Source organism: Populus nigra, chromosome 1, assembly GCF_951802175.1.
Source record: "Populus nigra chromosome 1, ddPopNigr1.1, whole genome shotgun sequence".
NCBI lineage: Eukaryota > Viridiplantae > Streptophyta > Magnoliopsida > Malpighiales > Salicaceae > Populus > Populus nigra.
In genome coordinates this window covers 29593581-29615656 of record NC_084852.1, presented here as the reverse complement: position 1 = coordinate 29615656, position 22076 = coordinate 29593581, and the positions used below count along the sequence as shown (strand labels likewise).

Here is a 22076-nt window from a genome sequence, read left to right as displayed (position 1 = left end):
ATACTAGGGGGCATGCCTAAATCATAACAAAAAGTGATGGACAAAACAAAATGAGTATGCCCCAGCCAAAACAGTGAAAAAGGGTTAAATCAAAGAAAAGCTGTAAAAGGAAAAGAATGGAAGACACAAAGATTCAAACTACTGATAATGATCCTTGGTCTTTGAAACCTTGAAACACTCTTTGAGCCTTATGAATCCTTTTTTTTTCAAAGCAAAGAACCACAACCTACGTTACGTGCCTATAGAAGTCTTTTCTAATCAAGCAAACAAGCAAGTTGGAACAATAAACGGTGCTCTCAAAATGCCAAAAGTACTCTTTCATAATAGTCATGACATCAAGAACAAGCTTCTCATTATTATTCATGTTTATGAAATGAGTGTTCAAAGATAGACAAATTTTTCTCAAACAAAACCTTGAGTTTTTACTCGAGCCATTTGTTTTGAAACCCATAAAAGTAGAAGGTCACTTCATCATGTACCTTCACCAATTGCAATCTTGTCAACACAAGAGCAAATCATCTTATTTCCAAGAAACATTACCAAGGAGTTGCAAGATTTCAAAAGAAAATTGTTTTAAACTCACATTAAAAAAAATTATTTTCAAAATGTAAGATCAAGATTCATTCTAGACAAAGATTCCTTCACCAAAACCAAAAAAGGAGAAAAGAGAGAAGGGTTACTCAAAAACATTATTTGTCTGAGTCACTGATAGAGCACACTTAGGAGCAAGACCCGTACAAGGGGGCAATATTGTGCTTAGAAGGGGATTTGATCTTTTCAGGTAACAGAAAAAGAGGAAAGGAACATTTCGTACAATGAGACAAAGGGGCATTTTTGTTTACGAAAGGTAGATTAATCCTTTTAACAAGTAACACCAAATATTTTTAATAGTGAGACAAGGAATTAATGAATGGTTTTCTCAAATTGGTCAATGAGACATAGAGTTTCTAGCGAGTAAATAGGTCATGATGGGCACCATAAAGACTGATCTGGGTAAAATTACAAATATTCTGGAAAAAGACATACATGGGTCAATTTTAGTGGATTAGAAGCCGAGTGACAGATGACTCAAAATAAAAATGGCAAAACCTTATCAATCAATCAACAAGGAGATTGAGAAGAAATGGGAGGCCATATTTCAAATTAGATAAAGATGTGTGCATGTCATCTAACTCCTAAACATTGAACAATATGTTTTGCAAAAATTCATGAGAGAAATCTCCAATAGGATCCGTCAAAAGGAAGGCCACCTCGAAATGGCTAAAAATTGAAAATGCTCTTGAATGTTTTTCACTCTTAAGAAATAATAACATTAGTAGACTGCCCATGAGAATTAGACTACTTGAAAAATCTTTGTATTTTTCAATTAGGAATCACCCATCACAATGAAAGCTTCAAGTTTTCACCCGGGTAGGTTACCTATAAGAATTAGACCAATCTGAAAAAAAAATCATATGTTTCATCAATGGGTAGTTACCCATTACAATGAAATCAATGAAAGGAAAAAACAAACCTTCGAGTTTTTCAAACAGGCAGGTCGCCTGAAATAATTAGACCACTTCAATTTTTTATGTATTTTTCACCAAACAAGCAGGTCGCTTGGAACAATTAGATCATTGTTAAAAAATCTTTGTATTTTTCAACAATGGGTAGGCCACCTAGAACAATTAGACCACTTCTGAAAAATCTATGTATTTTTCACCCACGGGTAGGTCGCCTGAAACAATTAGACCACTTTCAACAAATATTTGTATTTTTCACCAACGGGCAAGTCGTCTGAAATAATTAAACCAATTCCAAAAACTTTGTTTGATTTTTTATTGACAAGTTAGGTCGCCTTTCAAATGACTAATTTTTTTATTTCAACATCACTCAGCGAAGGACATCTGTTAATCTACTGCGTTCAAAGTTTTCAAGATTCTTGAAAAAAGCAAAAGTTCTTTTTCATGTATACTTTTCTTTATAAATTTACTATGCAAAGTCAAAAACAAAAGAAAATTTTCCAATGTCTTTGTATTGTGAATATTATAAAGAGGGGGTAACTTTCATAACCCAAATTTTTATTTTTTTAATAAATAAATAAAGTAAATAAAAAATAAAAATATAATTTGAGAATGAGAACAAGACAATATGAGATGAAAGTTGAAGGACTAATAAGGATGAAATTATAAATTTAGGAGTCATTTTGGTCAAAAATTGAAAGAATTGATAAGTTTATAGACTTAATTAAATTTTGATTTATTTAATTAATGCAATCAAAAGCTTAATTGAATAAATACCAAAGTTTAGAGCCAATTAAGGACTGAATTGATTAACTTGGAAGCCAAGGACTGTTTTGTAAATGTTTTAAAATGCATAGGTTCAATTGCAATTGATCCAGGGGTAAAATTAGAAAAAAAGATCTCTATAAGGACCTAATTGCTAAATGTCAGAAGTTCAGGGGGCAAATTGGAAATATCCCTTTGAGGTGAAAACGACATTGTTTCAAAGAAAAATCTTCATCACCTTCTTCATTCATGAACCACGTCTTCTAGCTGCCCTACGATGCATTACTCCTGCAATAACAATGGTCAGTTGCCTCATTATCTAGAGGCGACCGTGTGGCATTCTCTGGCTTTATAAAAGCCAGAGAAACACCACGAACAATGGGGGGGAGTGAGAAAAAGACAGAGGACGGACGAAGGGGAAGAAGACACAAACAAGGAGGGAGAAAAACACAGGGGTGAACGAACAAAAAAAATTAGGAAATAAAGAACACAGACATGAACAAACAAGAAGGAACAAACATGAGAACATGAGACTAGAAGCCAAAGGACAGAGAGAACGAAAAAAAAAACTAAGGGATGAACAAAAGGAGAAAACACAAAGAAGATACAGAGAAGATAAAGAATAAGAAAAAAATAGTAGAGAGAGAAGGGGATGAAGAGGAAAACATATAAAATAAAAAGAACGAAAAAGAAGATGACAAAGCAGAAGAAGAAAGGTGGGGATTCCAGAATCCCAACAAGGAGCTCGTAGTGTCTTCATTCAGAACATCCCCTAGGTAAGTCTTCTTTCTTCCCCCGCTATCAATTCAATTCACTTGACACTGTTACCTTGCATTTTAATTAACCATCTCTTGTAGCAAGCATGTGTGAACATTTCACACACGCCTATTGACCATGACAATCGAGTAATTGGCTTGAATTGTTGGGTCTAGCCTAGCTTGTACGGGCTGAGCTGGACCCAACAAAACAAAAACAGAAAATAGTGAATCTTGAGCCAAGTCTGGGTCTTAGGCCCAACCAACCCAATTTGTATTGCACCAAGGGTGTGTTTACCCTTTATATTTCATTCAGAAAATAGTGAAAGTTGGGCCGAGTCTGGGCCTCGAGCCCAACCAGCCTAATTTGTATTGCACTAAGGGTGTGTTTGGCAAAACACACCCTTATGTCTTACCCCTTTTATTTCATTCTCTTTTATTTTGTCATCTAGCCATATAGGTCCCTTTTGGATATAAAAAAATTCCAAAAAAAATTGTGAATCCTTTTGAATTTATTTGTGGACCCCACGTGTTTTTTTTCCTAATGATTTCACTATATATTTAATTTATGAATTTTTACTGTGAAATACAAATCTGGTATGCGATACATACGTGTCCTTTTTTCATAAAAAATATATAAAAAATATGTATGATTTGCTTTTAATTCATTTCACTGGTTTATTCACTAATGTCAAAATCAGGATTACCATTTTTTATGTTACGTAAAATTTGCCAAAGCCAGAGTTAGAAGTATTTGTAACTGAATATTCATTGACACCAGAGTCAGGAATATTACAAGTAGACCATCGGTAATACAACAAACCTTTAACAATTTAAGACAAAATAAGTAATGCAGCCTAGCTCAGGTAAGACGTTTAAGGGGTGCTTAACCAGTTCTGTACCATAAAATTTCTATTGACCAATTAAGATTCCTAGTGAACATAATACTTGGTGGCAACTCCTTAAATAAGACTCCCCCCCCAAAGAACAAGATGCTAGAAATATGTTTTTTTCCGCAAATTTAATTTTTAGAGGTTGTCACGATGTCGGGTGCGACAATATTCATGACGATCTTTCTTTCTTATTTTCTTCCAAAATGGTCGGAACCTATGTCTTTTCTCTACCAAGTATACTTTGTGTTTTTACCATATCATATCATCTATTTTCTCATCTTTTATAACATGGTATAATGTGTTCTATGCATTTTAATTTATGAAGTTCTACGAAACATGTTTAAGAATTATATTCATTTCTATAATTTTATCTAGTTCATCACAATATTGTCAAGTAGTATTCAATTATATTCAAGCATGATTTTCCTTCCTATGCTTTCATGGTGGTCGAAATATAGAATATTTATACCAAGTGTTCATTTCATCATTCATAATCATATAATTCCAAATCATAAAACACAAGCTAGTAACTAATCTCATATTATAAATGAACTCAATTTCTACTATCTTATTTGTTTCTCTAAGGATGTTCATCATACAAGGGAACTTCCTTCATTTTTTTTCCTTGTGGTTGAACCATAATGTCTTCATTCCTTTAAGTTTAATCATGTAAATTATCACTTCTATTACAAACATCTTTATGCTATCATGCAATAATCATACATCAATCCTCTAAGTTCATAATCAAGTAAGCTCTACAACTTATGATGCAAAACAAGGATATTAACATTTCTAAAATTTTGTTTTAGCTTAAGCATTTTATCCTAAGTGCTTGTCAAGGTCACAACTAACATATTGTATCATCTCATTCTCATTCTATCCTCCTTTCACCTTTTCAATAGGTCAACCTTAGCTAGAGTTTCCTTTTTAATATATATCAATTTCTTTTGTTATAGAATTTGAAATTATACTCTTATCATCCCAATCTTTTAACCTCTCCATTTAGCTTTTCATAATCAAGAGATGTAAGAACCTTATGTCACCTTGTTTAGGGTTTACTTCTCATTTTACCTCATAGTCTCAAAAAAACAAATACAAGAGTAAGGATCACCTTTACCACATGAATTTAAATAGAATTTAGGGGAGTGCTTTGGTGGTTTTCTTCTTCTTCCTTTTTGTTTTTCTTTTCTTCTTCATTGATGTCCAGCCACCCTCTTATCTTCCTCATCCCTTCAATGTTTTTGATTTTCTTTCACTCTTCAACTCTTCTCGCACTTAAGTATTCAAGGAAGGTGACATGCAAGAGGTGTTTTGGTGGAAATTATGCAAGAGAGGGGGTTGTTTTATAGGACCATGGGGAGAGGAAAATCACCTTTTTATTCTCTCAATGTATTTATACTCTCTCTTAATGAGGGTAGGTCATGTTCGGATGTTGTATATTCTTATCCTAATATCTTTTAAGTTATTTATTGACTAGTCCCCTCATGTTTTCTCCCGAGTATTTTAATGGTTCAATTCTTTTTTTTTTTGACAGGGTTTTATAATTTGCTAAGTTAAAACATGCAAAAAAGCGTTATACTTCGTTACATTATTGGAGGATGGAAATTCCAAACAAATTGAATGTTCAAAAATTTATGCCCAATGACTATTTAACATAAGCCATGCTCCACTACCGTTAGTGTTTGATTCTTCATCAATATGCAACATCCAAGGGTCAATTGGAAATTGGTTCTTCGCTACTTCAGTTTCAATCTCTAATAGAGATGGCTGAAGAAGCATTTTGCAATGATATTAGCTAAACATTGGCCTTTGATAGTTTTTCTAAGCTGATATTGGAGTCCATACTCTCCCATCTCAATAGCCCATTTAACCAGATAACCTGAGAGGCCAGGTTTATAGAGGATTTGCCTCAAAGGTAGATCAGTCAATACAATAACTTGACATGCTTGGAAATATGGTTTCAATTTCCTATTAACATAAAACAATACAAGGGTCACCTATTCAACCCTCATTCATCTTGTCTCTGCATCATAGAGAACCTTGCTTGTATAATATACTAGTTTCTATATTCCTTCATCTTCTCATATCAATACTACACTAACTACCAAGTTGGTAGCCCCCAAGTAGAAAAAAAAGTTTTTTCTTTTTTTTCTAAGTTGAGAAAAGATTTTTAGAGAAGATAAATGGAGCTTGAGTGTTTCAAAGCCTTGTTAGAACTTTAAAGTCCATTCAAAATTAGAGATATTCTTTAAAGAACGCTATCTGAGGTAAGAAATGAATATGTTGAAAGCTGCAATTCTTCCTATTAGCCTTTAGACCTCTTTTACTAATAAAAAAGGAGTCATATTCATGATAGCTTGGTTTTTCTCTAGATTAGGCACAATGCCCTTACTACTTATAAGGAAACCCATAAATTCCCCTTCTTTCATGTTGAACGCACATTTGGTAGGATTTAAATTTCATCTACTGTTGTTGTAAAACAGAGAAGACCTTTTGCAGATCTTGGAGATGTTACTAAAAAATCATACTCTTGACCAATATATCATCAATATAGGTTTCCATGTTCCTGCCTATTTTGATTCTTGAAGACTTTGTTCACCATCTTTTGATATGTTGCTCCAACATTCTTTAAAATAAATGGCATGGTTCTGTAGCAAAATATTCCTTGGTCAGTGATGAAAACAGTTTTCTTTTCATCATCAGGATGCATTGGGGTTTGATGATATCCAGAATTTGCATCCACTGGACTTAAGTATTCAAAAACAGCAATAAAGTCAACCAGATGATCTATCTTTGGCAAAGGAAAGTTATATTTAGGGCATTTTTTTTAGGTTAGCAAAGTCCACACACATTCACCATTTTTCATTGGATTTTTTTCACCAAGACAACATTAGTAAGCCATTCAGGGCACATCACCTCCCGAATGAATCTTGTCTCAAACAATTTGTTCATCTCCTCTAAGATAGCTTTCTGTTGTTACCCTTTAGAATTTCTTTTTGTTTACCTAACTGGGAAGAAGGAAGAACTAATGTTCAACCGATGAGAGGTCATTGTAGGGTTGATGCTTGACATGTCTGATGGCTTAAATGTAAAATTTGATTTTTGGATATTAAAGAGCTCTGACAATAATTGATATTGTCTTGGTTCTAGAGTGGAGCCCACTTTTTTTTATCAGATCTTCACTCTCACCAATGCTTACTTTTTTCAATTCTTTTGAGATTTAGGTTCTAACCTTTATTCGTTTTTTTGAGGACCTTAGCTAGTCTAAAACCAATGACTTCTTACCTTTTAGACAAGTTGAGATACACCTCTTTGAGATTAGTTCATTTCCCCTCATAGTAGCCACTCTTTCATCTACAATGAATTTCATAATAAGATATTTATTACTAATCACTACATTAATTTCATGAAAAAGATGTCCACTAAAGATGACATAGTAGGAGAGGTTCGTCTTAATCACCATAAAGGTCTAGTATAGTATACAACATTTAAGGTATGTCCCTATAGTCACTATGATATCTAGAGCATCTTCTATTGGCACTCATTTCCCCTCAATCCCAATAAAAAGTGTCTTGACTAGAATCAACCTAGAGGATTCAATACCCATCTAAACCATAACATCTTCTAATATGATGTTTACAATATTTTCATTTTCCATAAGGACCTTGTGTACATTGAAGCTTGAGAGTATGATGGAAATAACAAGAGCGTCTTCATATAAAATAGTTACACATTCTTTATCCTCATACGTAAACATAATTGGTACATGCCAATGGTTTTGAACTCTTATAACTAACACTTATTTCCCGTAAGATTTTTTGCCTTTTCTTTTAACTTCACCAATTAAATTTTCTCTCACAATGACATTAATTTCTGAAAAAGACCTGTAAGAAAGCTCGGCTTCTATTCCTTGCTACCATATCTGTTTTTTTATAAATTATTAGAGATGGCCTTTAGCTATGAGCCTTTATATTTCTTTTTTAAAGGCAAAACATTGTTTAGTGTCATGTCTTTTATCCTTATTAAAAAGGCATTACTTCTTTTTATTTCCCTTCTTTGTATCTCCCATCATGAGTGGTGGATATTGCACATATTCCTTTTATTATATTGCTATGAGTACCTCATCCCTAGTGGTGTTTAAGGGAGTGGTCATCAATTATGGGTATACCAGTCTATTTCGTGCTGAAATCCTAGTATTACCTCTAAAAGTTTAGGTATCTCGAGGAGGACATCTATTATCTTGCTTTGGAAATACTTCTCTTCATATGTTAAAACAAGGATATTCTTATCGTGATGCACTTGTGTTTTCTACACAAATATGATTCTCCATGGTTTGCTTCACATTAAAAAGGTTTATATTAGGTAGCACTCAGAGATGTTCCCACATGGAGTAGTTATGTATTCCATTAATCAAGGCTTCTGTTACTACTGGTTCTAGTTGGTTTTCCACCTTCAACATCTAATTATTAAATCTTTTCAAATGGTTTCTAGTGCTTTCTCATTCTGATTGAGTAATGAAAAAAAGTTCAGTTGAGCTCTTTTTAGTTGAAATGCTCATACTAAAACGAGCAATCAATTTATTGCATAAGTTTGAAAAGCTGGATATGGATCCTAGCTTCAAACTACGATACCAAGTAAATGTAGAACCCCTAGAGATGGTAGGGAGTATTTTGCATATGGCACTGAAATCATAGATAACTAACTCCAAGTTACTCCTAACATCTTGTACATGCTCTTTAAGATCAGATAAGCCATCGTAGTTTCTCTAGGTTCATTTTGGTAATCACAAAGTCTCTAGGAGGCATGTGTACAACACGTTGTCATATAGTGGTGAGTCTCTTATGTGACTTTATGGTTTTACATCTTTTTCATTTGTACATTGTTTTTGGGTTCTAAAGTGCTGAAATGAGACTCTGTGGGAGACCAGGTCAATAGCGAAGGTTATGGTATTGTGCCTTTCCTTTAAATCTATACAGATCATATCTAGGTGACCAATCACGAGAAGGTTATTCCATGTCCATGTTTTATAGAAAAACAGAGATAACTCTGAGATGTTGTTGGGTAGACAATACAACTTCTGTGAGAGCTCTCATCTGTTGAGTGAGTTATTGGAGGTCAAGAGGAGTTGACAAAGATTGTGGGAGGTTAGTAATTCTTCCTCATATATTCTTAGTGTTATTCACCATAGAAACCTTATAACTAAGTAAATGAGAAGGATTATACCAGAAATGAGCAAAACCTTTGTTCAAATTCCTATAGACAGCACCACTGATGAAGGTGTAAAGAAACTTCAAATAAATTTAGTTAGACCTAGGCTTTCTTGATGCATAATCCTGGGTAGGGTTACCTACAAAAAATACTCTGATGGCTAAGTTAGTATATTGTTTTAAAGGTGTTGTTTTCTTGTAGAGAAAAAAATGATTATGGGTAGTAAGTGAGAAAGGAAAAGATTTAAAAGATCATTTTCCTTCTTGCTTTACCTTTATTTATATAATGAGGAGTAATCTTTAAAAAATAGAAATAGATTCTTAGGTGTTGCACCTGTAATAGCTTTATGAGTTATATCCATGTTGTATAGGCTAAAGGTGTTAGTGTAGTGCATAACATCGACATTAATAATAATGGACTTTAGAGAGAAAAAAAAGAGGGTTATTCAAAAGAACCGAGCTTAAGGTAATTTCAATTAGGTTTGGTTTCACTAAGGTTAAACCAAACACAAAAGGTGTTAACTTGAACACAAAATGAGTTTGATTAGATTTGGTTTGATTTGATCGAGTTGACCCATGAGCAAAGAGCCTAACTTAAAAATGGGTTCAACTTGACCTTGGTTTCACTGTGGTCAAATTGGATAAACACTTTTGAACCGAGCCCAATATGAATGGGCTTGTAAAGAGAAAAGATTATTGCAAGTAGTAAAAGAGAGAGGAAGATTCAAGAGATCATTTGTCCTTTCGCTTTACCTTTCTTTATATAAATGAGTAACCTTAAAAAAATAGGAGTAGCTTCTTATGTGTAACATCTTATAATAACTTTATGCATTGTAGTTATGTTGTATAGGCTAAAGGTGTCGGTGCAGTTCATAATATCGACATGAATAAAATGAACATTATAGAAAGACAAAAAAAAAGAGAGGATTGTTCAAAAGAATCGAGCTTAAGGTAAGCTTGATTAGGTTCGGTTTGATTGAGGTTAAACCGAACATAAAAAATGTTAACCCGAACCCAAATAAGTTCGGTTAGGTTTGGTTTGATATGATCGAACTGACCTATAAGCAAAGAACCGAACCCAAAAATAGGTTTGGTTTAGGCTTGGTTTGACTTTGCTTTGATCATGGTCAAACCAGCCCAACACCTTTGAATTGAGCCTAAAAATGAGTTTGATTTAGGCTCGAATGGATGGTGATTAAACCGACCCAACATCTTTAAATTGAATCCAAAAATAGGCCCTTGGGTTTGGTATGACCTGATCAAACTGGACCCAAGAGAAGAATTTGAGCTTTGTTTGATCGTGATTAAACAAACCCAACACCTTTAAATCAAGCTCAAAAAGAGGCTTAGTTTGTTTTGGTTTGACCTGGTCAAACATAACCCAAATTGAGTTCTATTTGTCTATGGTCAAACCACCCAAAGCCCTTTGAAACCAAGCCCAAAAGTGGGCTTAGTTGTTCTCAGTTTTACCTGGTAAAAGCAAGCTAATGTGTTTTTAATAATTTTGCATTGTATTTTTATTAACCCATATCAGTGGCTAATAGAAAAATGGACGAGGTATTCTTCTATGAGTTTAGGCTGGCAGTAATTCTTATAAAGGTAAACAAGTTTCAAGCAGCTAAGTAAGCGATTGAAGGTTCTGGAAGAAGAAACTGAAACTATGAAGCAATAATTTTTCTAGCACATGGAAGAAAGAAAAAATCTGGTGGCTTAAATATACCAACAGTTTCAGACAAGACACTATTGTCTCCAATATGAAATCAAATAGTACATGAAAAGAGATCACCTCGTGATGGATCTTCGATTGTCAGATTTCTCAAGGTAATGTATCCTTGCTGAAAATACCTCTTGTCCGAGTACCGGAGAATTCCTGTAGTTTTGTCAAGATATGTTTCTTTCTCATTGTTTCATCTATAATAATTTGTCATCTAATTCAGATATTATGTATTTACTATTGAACCTGGTCTGAAATAGGGTTATCTTGGCAGAAGTTCTATGCCGAAAATAAAGTCCATGCATTGTCTGAAGAGGACACGAAACGAATAAGAAAGCTGCTGATACAATGCATTCTTTCAGAAAATGAATGACAGGGCTGTCTAGAACCACATATAACTTATTGTCCGCTTGAGAGTTTTTGTTGCCAAGGATTTGTAACTGTTGTGTAATGTTAGGTTTTCTGTGTTTGAAGATATACTTTTTTCCGAGATAGAGATTAGGTTGCTATCCCTTTTCTTTCTTTTTTATTCTTTCCTCCTGTCAAAACTATGTTGTTTTTAGAGTGATAATTATTTTCTCATTCTCTTCTTAAGGACCTTATAGTTCATCCCGTTGTATTTATAGTTTCCATCCATTGATGATCTCCTGGTGGCAATATTTGAGGAAGGTTTGCCTTTAATTTTTAACATTCTTAACAAACGGGATCGTTTGGAATCACCGAATATACGATACAACAGAATGGAAAGGGCAGTAAGGAGTTGAGCAACTTAGCCTAAAAAACAATCTGGCTAGCAAGTATCGGAGGGCCTCACTTCAACAAAAAAAAGTGATGCAGTTTTGCTTTATAAATTAATGAATCACTTTATAAAGTGATGCAATCTTTGTTACTAAAATGTACATGTAAGGGTTTTCTTTTTCCCCTCTACCCCATCAAACTCTTGAATCCAAGCTCCACGAGAACTAGATTAAAGAGAGAATTCCGTCTCACTTCTTCCTTTCGGAAGGTGGTTGGGCTTGCATTTCTTTGTCATCCTCTTCATCACTCTCTTCATCCTCCTCATCTTCTTCATCCCCATCATCATCGTATTCATCATCATATTCATCGCTATCATCATCGTCGTCGTCATCATCACTTTCTCCATCACCAAAAGGCTCATCATCAGAATCATCTTCATCTTCACTCTCATCTTCTCCATCATCGTCGTCGTCGTCGTCGTCTTCATCATCCTCGTCGTCATCATCATCTTCACTTTCAGTATCCTCAGCATCACCGCCACCCATATTTTCAGCAGCAGCCTTTTCCAATCTATTCAATCTGCCCATTGGGAACCTGCAATGCAGTTCCATTAACCAATCAATTACTTTTTAACCACGTGCCCCTCAATAAAGGGCATTTAATGCTGAATTCATCAAAACACAACAAAAAACTTAACTTTACCTGTTATCAGTTCCTACCAAATATGCGAGCATATTAGCATCCAACAAAGGTGATGTCTGTTATTAAAAAGGGTCAAGTAATGCATACATTTGAAAAGGAGATCATGAGATTAACCAATAATACATAAAAAAATAGCAGGCAACAATCCAGAAAATATTTTGAATTGTCAGCCAACATATAGCAAGAGTATGGATTAAAAAGAAAAAAAGCTATCGGAAAGGTCACCAGATTATCCCAAAACAAGATTTTGTCTGCCACTAAATTATTGCATATTTTGGTGAATGAAAAGAAAGTTAGCCAATGCCAATTTGTAGCCAATGACCATGAAGAATAGGGTAGCAATAATGACTCCAGCACAAGAAGGAAATGTGCTTCTGATGCAAGATGGGAATTATAAAGAGATTTTCTTTTTGTTAGAAATTCAGTATTTCTCTTAAAAAGTCATTTTTTCCATCAATCAAAGACTTTTCAATTATTTTCTCCATTTATCTTTGCCTTCAGTTTAACCATATGGTCTCATGCAACAATTCTTCATGAGAAGATCAAATGAAAGGGATCCAAGCATCCAACTCGTCAGCTAAACAAATAGAATTGAAATTCCTGCTTGAACTGTCACGATGAACTTCACTTGAATATGGTCAAAACCCAATATACTTAAGTCTCCAAAAAGTTCCCCTCTTCATTTCTGGTTATTTAATACATTCATTTGCAAGAGATCGATCTCACAATCAAACCAATAATACCTTTAAATTTACATGAAAAGTTAAGCAACCATAAGGAAGATAAATCAGGAAAGCACAAAAGAAGCTCCTTCCTTTCAGCAGAGAACAGGTGATTTAATAATAATAACAAAACAAAAACACCATCGAAGGATGAGTGACATGAGGCACTAGAATTTGCAATTTGCAAAGATGGATTTGTTTGGAAAGTGAGAAATGTACCTTAACGAGAAACAAAAGCCGAGAGGTTAGAGCAATGAGAGCCGTCTCAGCCATCACAGATTGCAACATGTAGCACACGCCAATCTTGACCAAATCAACACTATTGTGGCCATTTAAAAGGCTTTCCCTCTCCATCGATAGTTTGTTGACTCTCCTAGCAGAAATCCCAAATGGAGAGAAAAGAAAAACAAATGAAATTACTAGAGAGCAAGGGAGGTTTTGCCGTCCCTTTTTCAAAAGAAGGTCAAAGGTTTTGCTGGAATTTTAAAGCAGGTGAGATTGCGCAGAATTTTTAATTTTTTTTAATTAATTTTTTTTGTTTTTTTTATCAAAAAAAAATTAAAAAAATTAAAAAATATATTATTTTAATTCATTTTCAAATAAAAAAAAATTATTTTAAAAAAATAAATTTTTCAACATCTTAAACACCCCTTCACCAGATAAATTTTGTGGTGCTTAGTGGCTATCTTTTATTAGTGTGTGTGTGTATATATATATATATATATTAAATGTTTTTTTTTTTTTTTGTGTATTGATCTTTCTCTTTAAGATGAATCAAATGAATAATTAATAGAATACAACTAATTATTTCTTTTGAATCAAAACTATTAAACAAGTTTGGTTCCAAAATAAAGTAAATTCATGCTTAAAAATGGTATAAAAAATTGTTGTAGAGGCCATAACAATACCCCTTAGTTTCCATCACTAATTTCTAGATTTTAGCAAGAAATTTCAAGATTTCAATCACCATAAAATTGAGGAAGACAATGACTTAAATGACATATTATAATGCAAATCTAGAGGGCAAAATTTTAAAACCTAGTATCAAAATATTTTTTAAAGAAAGCTAAAATCATATTATAAGTCTCTGACTTGTTGATTACTTAAATCAAGAATCGGAAGTATATTGTTATAACGCTATAAATATGATTTTTTTTGATAAATTCTGAAAAATTCAATTAAAAACTAAAAGCAAGAGTGCTCATGTAGTTTTTAGTCCAAAAAAAAAACAATTTATCTTCACATCCAAAAAATAAAAGTATTATATGTTTGACTTAAAAATAAATAAACTTTAATTAACTATGGGCTAAAAGTTAAACCCAAATAAATAAATAACTTAAAAGTATGGATAAAATAAAATACAAAGCCTAAGTCTTTTATAAATAAAAGCACAATCCTTATAGTTTACTCATGGGCCTTACCAAAAGGCTTTAACCTTGTAGGAAATAGGACCCATAAAATTTTCTGGAAAATTTTTAACTCGATCCAATAGTTAGATTGAAAGTTATAATCATTAACATATAGTTATTTAGCCAATCCAAGCTCAAATACATCTTAAACAACCTCATCTCTTGCTTAGATCATATTTATCAAGACTTGATCCTTGTTTGAACTCAAATTCATGTTTGTTGTCACCTTAGAATGAATTCTCAAAGCTTGCTTGGACTGAATGTTATGAATCGACCTATTTAATGCCTCTTTGATCCTCTTAGCTCTTGCTTTTGTAATTATTCCAATTAGTATATGCTATGGATCTTATGGTATTGCTTATTGATTCATATCATCCCCCTCTCATTTAAATAATTTGACCTTGAACTGTCACATGCAATGGATCATGTGATGTTACTTGTTGATTCTCATCATTCCCCGTTTCCTTAAAATAATTCAACCTTGAACAGTCACATGCAATGGATCTTGTTGTATTGCTTGTTGATTCTCAACATCCTCTCTCTCCACAAATTCATTCAGTCTTAAATCATCACCTATATTAACAAAAAAAAAAGATTATAAACATTAAATTTAGCACTAATGTTATACTTATTCGGAAGTTCTAACTTGTATACATTGTCATTAATTCATTCAAGGACTTGGGACGTAAATCTTTCCTTCCTCATAAACACTAAAATTCAATCACCAGGTTTAAAGATAACACATCAATGACCTTTGTTAGCTTTATAGGCACATTATTCATTTTTTTTTCAATGTGCTACTAGACACTTTCATGAAGTTTCTTCACTATTTTAGCCTTTTTTATATCCATCAAGAGTAACAATTTCATCAGCAAGTGAAGGTAACAAGTCCAAAGGCGTTAATGGATTAAAATCATAAATAATTTTAATTGATAAATGATCAGTAATAGAATGTATACTCATATTATATACAAACTCAATAAACAACAAACATTACTCCTAACTTTTTAAATTACTTTGAATGACAATACATAATAATTTGGTAAAGGTCTAATTTACTACTTTCATTTTATTATCTATTTATGGATGACTAGTTAAAAACAATAATTTTGTTCCTAACTTTCCCCACAAAATCTTCCAAAAATAAATAAAAAACTTAACATCTCGATTTGAAACAATACTCTTATGAACACCATAAAGTTGTACTATCTCTCTAAAGAACAAATCAACATTATTAGTTGCATCATCAATTTTATGACATGGTATGAAATGTGTCACTTTAGATAACTTATCTAACACCATAAAAATTAAGTCCCTGCCCTTTTTATCCTAGATAAAATTAAAATAAAGTTTATAGAAATGTATGTCATAACCCAATCTTGGATCCCCTAAAATTCTTTCATACAAAAATACATATATTTCTTCTTTTTTTATTCAAAAATAAAAAAATTCAAAACTTAAAATCCAAAAGTACTTTCGAGACACAAAGTGATAAGTTCTCGAGCTGCAACAGACCAAAATGTCAGAAGAATAGCAAAATTAGGGATATTTTGACAAGATAGGATGAAGAAAGAAAGAAAATTGAGTTTGAAATCTAAACATGACTAAAATTGAAAGAATTAATTAAGTCTAAGGATTTAATTAAATTTTTAATAGACTCAATTGACTTATTTAAGGATTTAATTGAAGAAAAATTAAGTTTGAAATCAATTGGGCAAAAATTGAAATAATTAATTAAGTTTAAGGGTTTAATTAAACTTCTAATGAGTTTTATGGGTTCAATCAAGGACTCAATTGAAGAAACATCAAGTATGAAGGCCTAATTCAGATTAATTCAAAAAGATTGGAAGATTTGGGACACAATTGAAACTTTGAAAGGATACATTTATACAACCAAGGGTTTAATTAAAAGAAACTTAAAGATTGAAGGTTGATTAAGGGTCAAATTAAAGAATCTTGAAACCAAGAACCAAAGTGCAAAAAGCGTGTGAGTTCAGGGACTAAAATTAAGAGGTCAAATTGCATAATCTGTAAACCAATGACTAATTTGTAAAATACGCTCAAATCAAAGGATTCAAACCAAGGTTTTCCGAGGTATAATTGCAAAAACTGAGAAGTGTCATAGTCAATTAAGGGTGTATATGCTAAAATTGAAAGAATAGTGACCAAATTGAATTTTTTCTAAAATCCTACAAAAGCCAAGTCCATTCCATGAGAAAATGGCCCTAATTTTTAGGATTTAAATGAACGACATGTCACTTAGACTTTAATAAATAAATGAGTGACACGTCATTTGGTCCTTGTCTTTTTTTTTCAGCTGAAAAGGCTGACGAGATGCCAACTTCAGGTGAATAAACGTGACACCTCAAAGGATCCAATTACCACCACCCGACTAAGAAACATCTATACAAGGATCAGCTACTTCTCTCAAATGTTTACATCTCATTTGCCTGAACGAACTCGACAATATTTTGACCCCAATTAGCCATCCTTATATTAGCATATTCAAGCTAATTGAGGGCCAACCTTCCAATCATTGAATGTAAAGTTCTAGACCTCCAAATCAAATGTGGTTTGTTCCTAATGATAAATCTACCTGATCTCTACAAGGTTTAGGTCTAACAATGATACGTTTATGGCTCAATCTCAATAATGATCTTAACAAAGTATTCAACCCAATCATATATGACTAAACAAAAAATTCACCATGACAAAAAAGACTCTAAGGTTGTTTTCTTATGTTTGATTTTAGTTTACAAGAGGACAAAAAAGGTATCAAGCGCCACCTATTTTGGAGAGGAAGGTTTTAGAAGAGAAAGGATAATATTCTTACACAGAACCTTTTGGCAAACCCACCATGGTTTTGCAATTTCTAGTTTTGGTTTGCTTATAAAAGAGCATTTGCTTTTAAGTAGAAAGGAGGTGGATTTAGAGAGAAAGAAATCAAAGAGAGAAAATATAGAGGAAATTAGAGAGAAAACATAAAAGTATTTTTTTTTAGTAAATGGAGAGAAAATAGAAGCAAATAATGTGAAAATTTGAAGGAAGAAGAAGAAAAAAAGAAGTTTATACAAGCTAAGGAGCTGAAAACATGAGGAAAGAAGCAACGAAATCTTAAAAAAAAAAGCTACATTATTCAACAAGGTATAGCTAAAACTTTAGTGAGATGGTGTAGCCCAATAGACACACCTCTCTTTTAATGTCTTCCATGTTAATACTTTTGTTTCTTTTTTATTGATTATGTTGATTTCATTTCAGTTTAGAAGCCATGTTTAACATATTATTGTTCTTAGATGTGAAATGCATTTGTTAGAGGTAAGTTCAAAAATGTTTTTGAGTATATAACTTGCTGTTTCTAAATTGTTAAAATCGTGTGTTAACATGTTTAAATATTTGTTTTTGATGTCATGAAGTTAAGTTTAATTGTTTGGATTCATATGTGTGTGTGTGTGTTAAGACCTTTGATTGGTCAAGATTATGATTGCAAGTTTTTTGTTGTGTATTATTGAGTGTACGAAGACTAAGTTCATGTTAAATTTTGGTTTGGAATGTTTATCAGATCAATATAACAATGTTTTTTTTAAAAAAAAAACAATTTCTAAAGTTTTTAAACTAAGGTATTGTTACATTGGTTTTGTTGTTTATTGTGAATGTTTTAATGTTTTAGAGGGTTGTTATAAGTATGTTAAAGTCGAGTCTACCATGTTTTGGTCTTATTTCTAGTTTTCAAGTGTTATTTTGGGTTTTGGTTTCTTATTGCACATTTCTGGGTATTCTTTGAATTTTTGCGTTCATATTCTTGAACCCAAATTTATATTTTCTTGTGTCTTGGCTTTTTAGCCTCTTTGGTGAGTTTTTTGAGGCTATAGCTCATATATGATGGTTCTATACTTTCATTTTATCCATTTAAAGCTTGTTAACGTTTTATCTTTAAATATTTTAATTCATGTAAATTCTATAATGTTATCCAAAAGAAGGCATTAAAATTAAAATGCCATTTGCAAAACCATATACACAGATTTCAAGAAATTGATTAGTTTAATTAAAATAATCATAGTTATTAAAATCAAAATATAGTTTACTAAATGCTCTATTAGACAATGTATATTTCTGCGATAACACTGCATTTTTGAAAAAAAAATATTCTTTGCTTTAAATTAATTTGTTTTTTAGTGTTTTAGATCGATGCTAAAAATAAATTTTATATATATATATATATATATATTATTTTAATATATTTCCTAGCAAAAAGCATTTTAAAAAACTATAGCAATGATAAATACTACCTTAATTAAATCATCAAGTCAATCCGTTAATTATTAGATGGACCTGTCTTGGTTTTTTTATTTTTAATTAAGAAAATGTGATTTCTTTTTAATTTTATTAGTATTAAATATTAACCTAATCAATTAGATTGAATTGGAACACTCGTAGTTTAACCACAAGTATGGATCATCAAGTTTCTAGCTCAACCCATTGGATTTGGAATAGACTGGGTTTGACAATGGTGAAGGAAAATGCCTTTAACCTATTACCTTGTTCATAATGTTGCCCTCAAGTAATTCAAGCAATAGATTGTGTCATTAACGTTGCCTCCATTGTAATAGTTCGGCTTCTCAAAGCCAAAATCGGTGGAATTTTTATTTTATCCTTACATCCCCGATGCTTTTCACAATAACATCCTGAGGTTAACAATAGGTTATATTCCTTATCATGGCACAATACTAATATGGTTATCATAAATCAACATCCCTATAAAATAGTTACTCAATACACACACCCATGACATTATATTTACATGTTTGTAAGTTCATGTTACATCTCATTGACATATTAATAAGATTGCGTTCATGTTCTAGCCTCATTATCATCACGAGTTTATACAAAAGTGTCGAATGACAATACACAATCTAATATTGTATCGTTATGATTTCATACAAAAGTATCCATCGGCAACTATATAATTACTATATTCATTCCTATCAAATACATAACACCTAAAACATATCATTACATAGCACCTTTCAAAAGATATGAACCCGTGGAACGGGCTTTTCCTACACACACACCTTGATTGTGTGATGTCTCTGTTACAAAAACAACATGGATATAAGAATTGTAAATAATCTAAACATGATAATAAACAACAAGAACAACATGGCTACAAAATTGTGTGATGTCCATGTTACAAAAATAGCATGGGGTTAAATACTTCACTCTAACTTAGTCTTCCACCTTAGATGCATATAGTCGTAGCTAATCGCAACATCCAAACTCAGTCATCCATCTCAATACCATTAACCAAAACTAATCATAAAATCAAACTCGTTATCTCCTACAGATACAATTAGTTGAAGCTAATTATCATAATCAACTTGGTCATCTATCTATGATGTTATTAACCAAAGCTAGTTGTCATATTCAACTCGGTCATCCCTCTAGGATGTCATTAACCAAAGCTAGTTGTCATATTCAACTCGGTCATCCCTCTAGGATGTCATTAACCGAAACTAATCATTAGCACAACTCGGTCATCCATCTATAATGCCATTAGTCGAAGTTAAATCATCAAACACAACATGGGCATCCATGGATGCCATTAAACAAAGTTAATCATCAATTTATCCTGACCATCCCCTTAGGATGCCATTAGCTGAAACTAATCATCAGTCGCAACCTAACAATCCCTCTAGGATCTCATTAGCCGAAGTATCATAATACTCATTCAACATTCTATAACAATTTAGCATTCAATATATCTCAATAGTAGATCATTCATAATACTCTTACAAACATTTCATATAAATTTAGCATTCTTTATAACACAATAGTTGATTCTTCATAATACTCGTACAAACATTTAATAATAGATGAGCATTCATTATAACACCATGATAGACCTTTCGTAATACTAATACAAACATTCCATAATTAGCATTCATTATAACATAATAAAAATCTTTTATAGTACTCGTACAAACATTTCGTAACAATTTAACATTTATTATATCACAATAGTATATCCTTCATGATATTCGTACAAACATTCCACAACAGTTTAGTACTAGCTATAACACAATAAAAGATCCTTCATAATAAATTCACTTCGGGGAATTAACGGTATACTAGAAAGGGTGGAAGCCATTTATCTGTTCCTCTTGTGAGGTGTCCTTGTCCGGTTATAGGTCTGATCTCGGTCACACCACCTAACACATCAATGATCGCAAATTAGCACATTTGCATTTGGTAATCACATAAATCATCACCGTACATATTTCAAGAATACACATGTTCACATTCAAGTGTTCCACATATTACACAATCATACAATGAAATCGTTGCGAGCATTTAAGTCATTTTTGACATGGAAGTTTATCGTAGAAAATCGACAGCGAAAACTAATTCATTGGTGACCCAAAATTCAGCAACAAAGACTGATTCGCTAGTGACACACGATTCGGCAGCGAAAACTGATTTGTTGGTGACACAAGATTCGACAGCGAAGCTGATTCATTGGTAACACAATATTCGACAGTGAAAATTGATTCGTTGGTGACACAGGATTTGGCAGCAAAAACTTATTCACCGGTGAACCAGTATTCGACAACGTAACCCAGTCCTACGACTGATGCATGAAATCATCAGCGCACTTAATCTGCTGTTAACTTAGAAATCGTTGATGAATACTAAGTCACTGTTGACTCAGAAATCATCAGCGTAACTCAGTTTTGCAGCTGACGTTGAAATCATCAGCGCACATAGGTTACTTCTAACTCGGAAATCATTGACAAAAACTGAGTCGTTGACCCAAAAATCATCAACGCAATCTAGTTCTACAGTTGACGTTGGAATTGTCAACGGCTCAATGCATATAAGCTACTACTGACTCAGAAATCATTGATGAAAATTGAGTCATTGTCAACTTAGAAATCGTCAACACAACCCAGTTTTACGGCTGACGCTAAAACCATCAACACATATAGGCTACTGTTGACTCAGAAATTATTGACAAAAACTGAGTCACTGTCGACCCAAAAATCATCAACGCATACTAAGTCACTACCGATTCAGAAATTATTAGCAACAAGGTGAGTCATTTCTAGTTTTACCTTTTCCCTAGACTACACGTAAGGTTTACGCTATGCCTTCTCCCCTACATGTATCCAGCCCAGTCGGACATAGAATGTCCCCAATCACACTTCGTTCATCATACATTATCAAGTAACACAAAAACAACATCCCCAATGTACATTTATCAAGGTTTCTCCCAATTCATTACTTCCAAAACCAACACCTAGCATTGTTACAAATTTTACATTTCTATATTCCCAATTGTATCATGGTAATTCACCTACACAACTAATACAATTATTCAACACATAAGGGTTATATTTCCAATTCATCTCGTATCATTCTAACTATGGTCATCATGCATAGTTTCCTTCATGATTCATTCCATCCCCCCTGGTCGAAACCTTGTTGCCTATTACTCCCTAGTTTGTACATGCAATTTCATAATATTTTATCACAAGTGTATTCACAATAATATTTTTTAATATATACCCATTCCCATGAGTCACAAACATACATATATAACAAAACCAAAGTATTAGATCAAGATGTAATTTTCATTTCAGCTCCAGCGTGATTTTAAAGCTTAGTAACAATA

General features: G+C 32.7%; 1 protein-coding gene and 1 long non-coding RNA gene across 2 annotated transcripts; one reads left to right on the top strand and one right to left on the bottom strand.

Moving 5' to 3' along the window:
- The first annotated feature begins 10712 nt into the window (after window positions 1-10712).
- On the top strand, window positions 10713-11418 carry LOC133696929 (uncharacterized). Its single transcript, XR_009842764.1, has 2 exons — window positions 10713-10943; window positions 11097-11418. It is a non-coding gene; the product is annotated as an uncharacterized LOC133696929 (long non-coding RNA).
- Window positions 11419-11650: 232 nt separating this feature from the next.
- Window positions 11651-13465, bottom strand: LOC133696919 (phosphopantothenoylcysteine decarboxylase subunit VHS3-like). The gene is made up of 3 exons (XM_062119221.1): window positions 13218-13465; window positions 12277-12332; window positions 11651-12168 (listed from the first exon to the last, which is right to left on the bottom strand). The coding sequence occupies exons 1-3, from the start codon at window positions 13350-13352 to the stop codon at window positions 11823-11825; spliced, it is 537 nt and encodes a 178-aa protein (XP_061975205.1). The 5' UTR covers window positions 13353-13465; the 3' UTR covers window positions 11651-11822.
- Between the last annotated feature and the right edge of the window lie 8611 nt (window positions 13466-22076).

Bases quoted from the DNA above. Each gene is read 5' to 3' on its own strand.
- LOC133696919 (XM_062119221.1), bottom strand. From the start codon at position 13,352: ATGGAGAGGGAAAGCCTTTTAAATGGCCACAATAGTGTTGATTTGGTC. The intron at 12,333-13,217 runs GTACATTTCTCA...TTTTAATAACAG, and splicing joins GGCTTTTGTTTCTCGTTAAG to ACATCACCTTTGTTGGATGC. The intron at 12,169-12,276 runs GTAAAGTTAAGT...ACTGCATTGCAG, and splicing joins TTGGTAGGAACTGATAACAG to GTTCCCAATGGGCAGATTGA.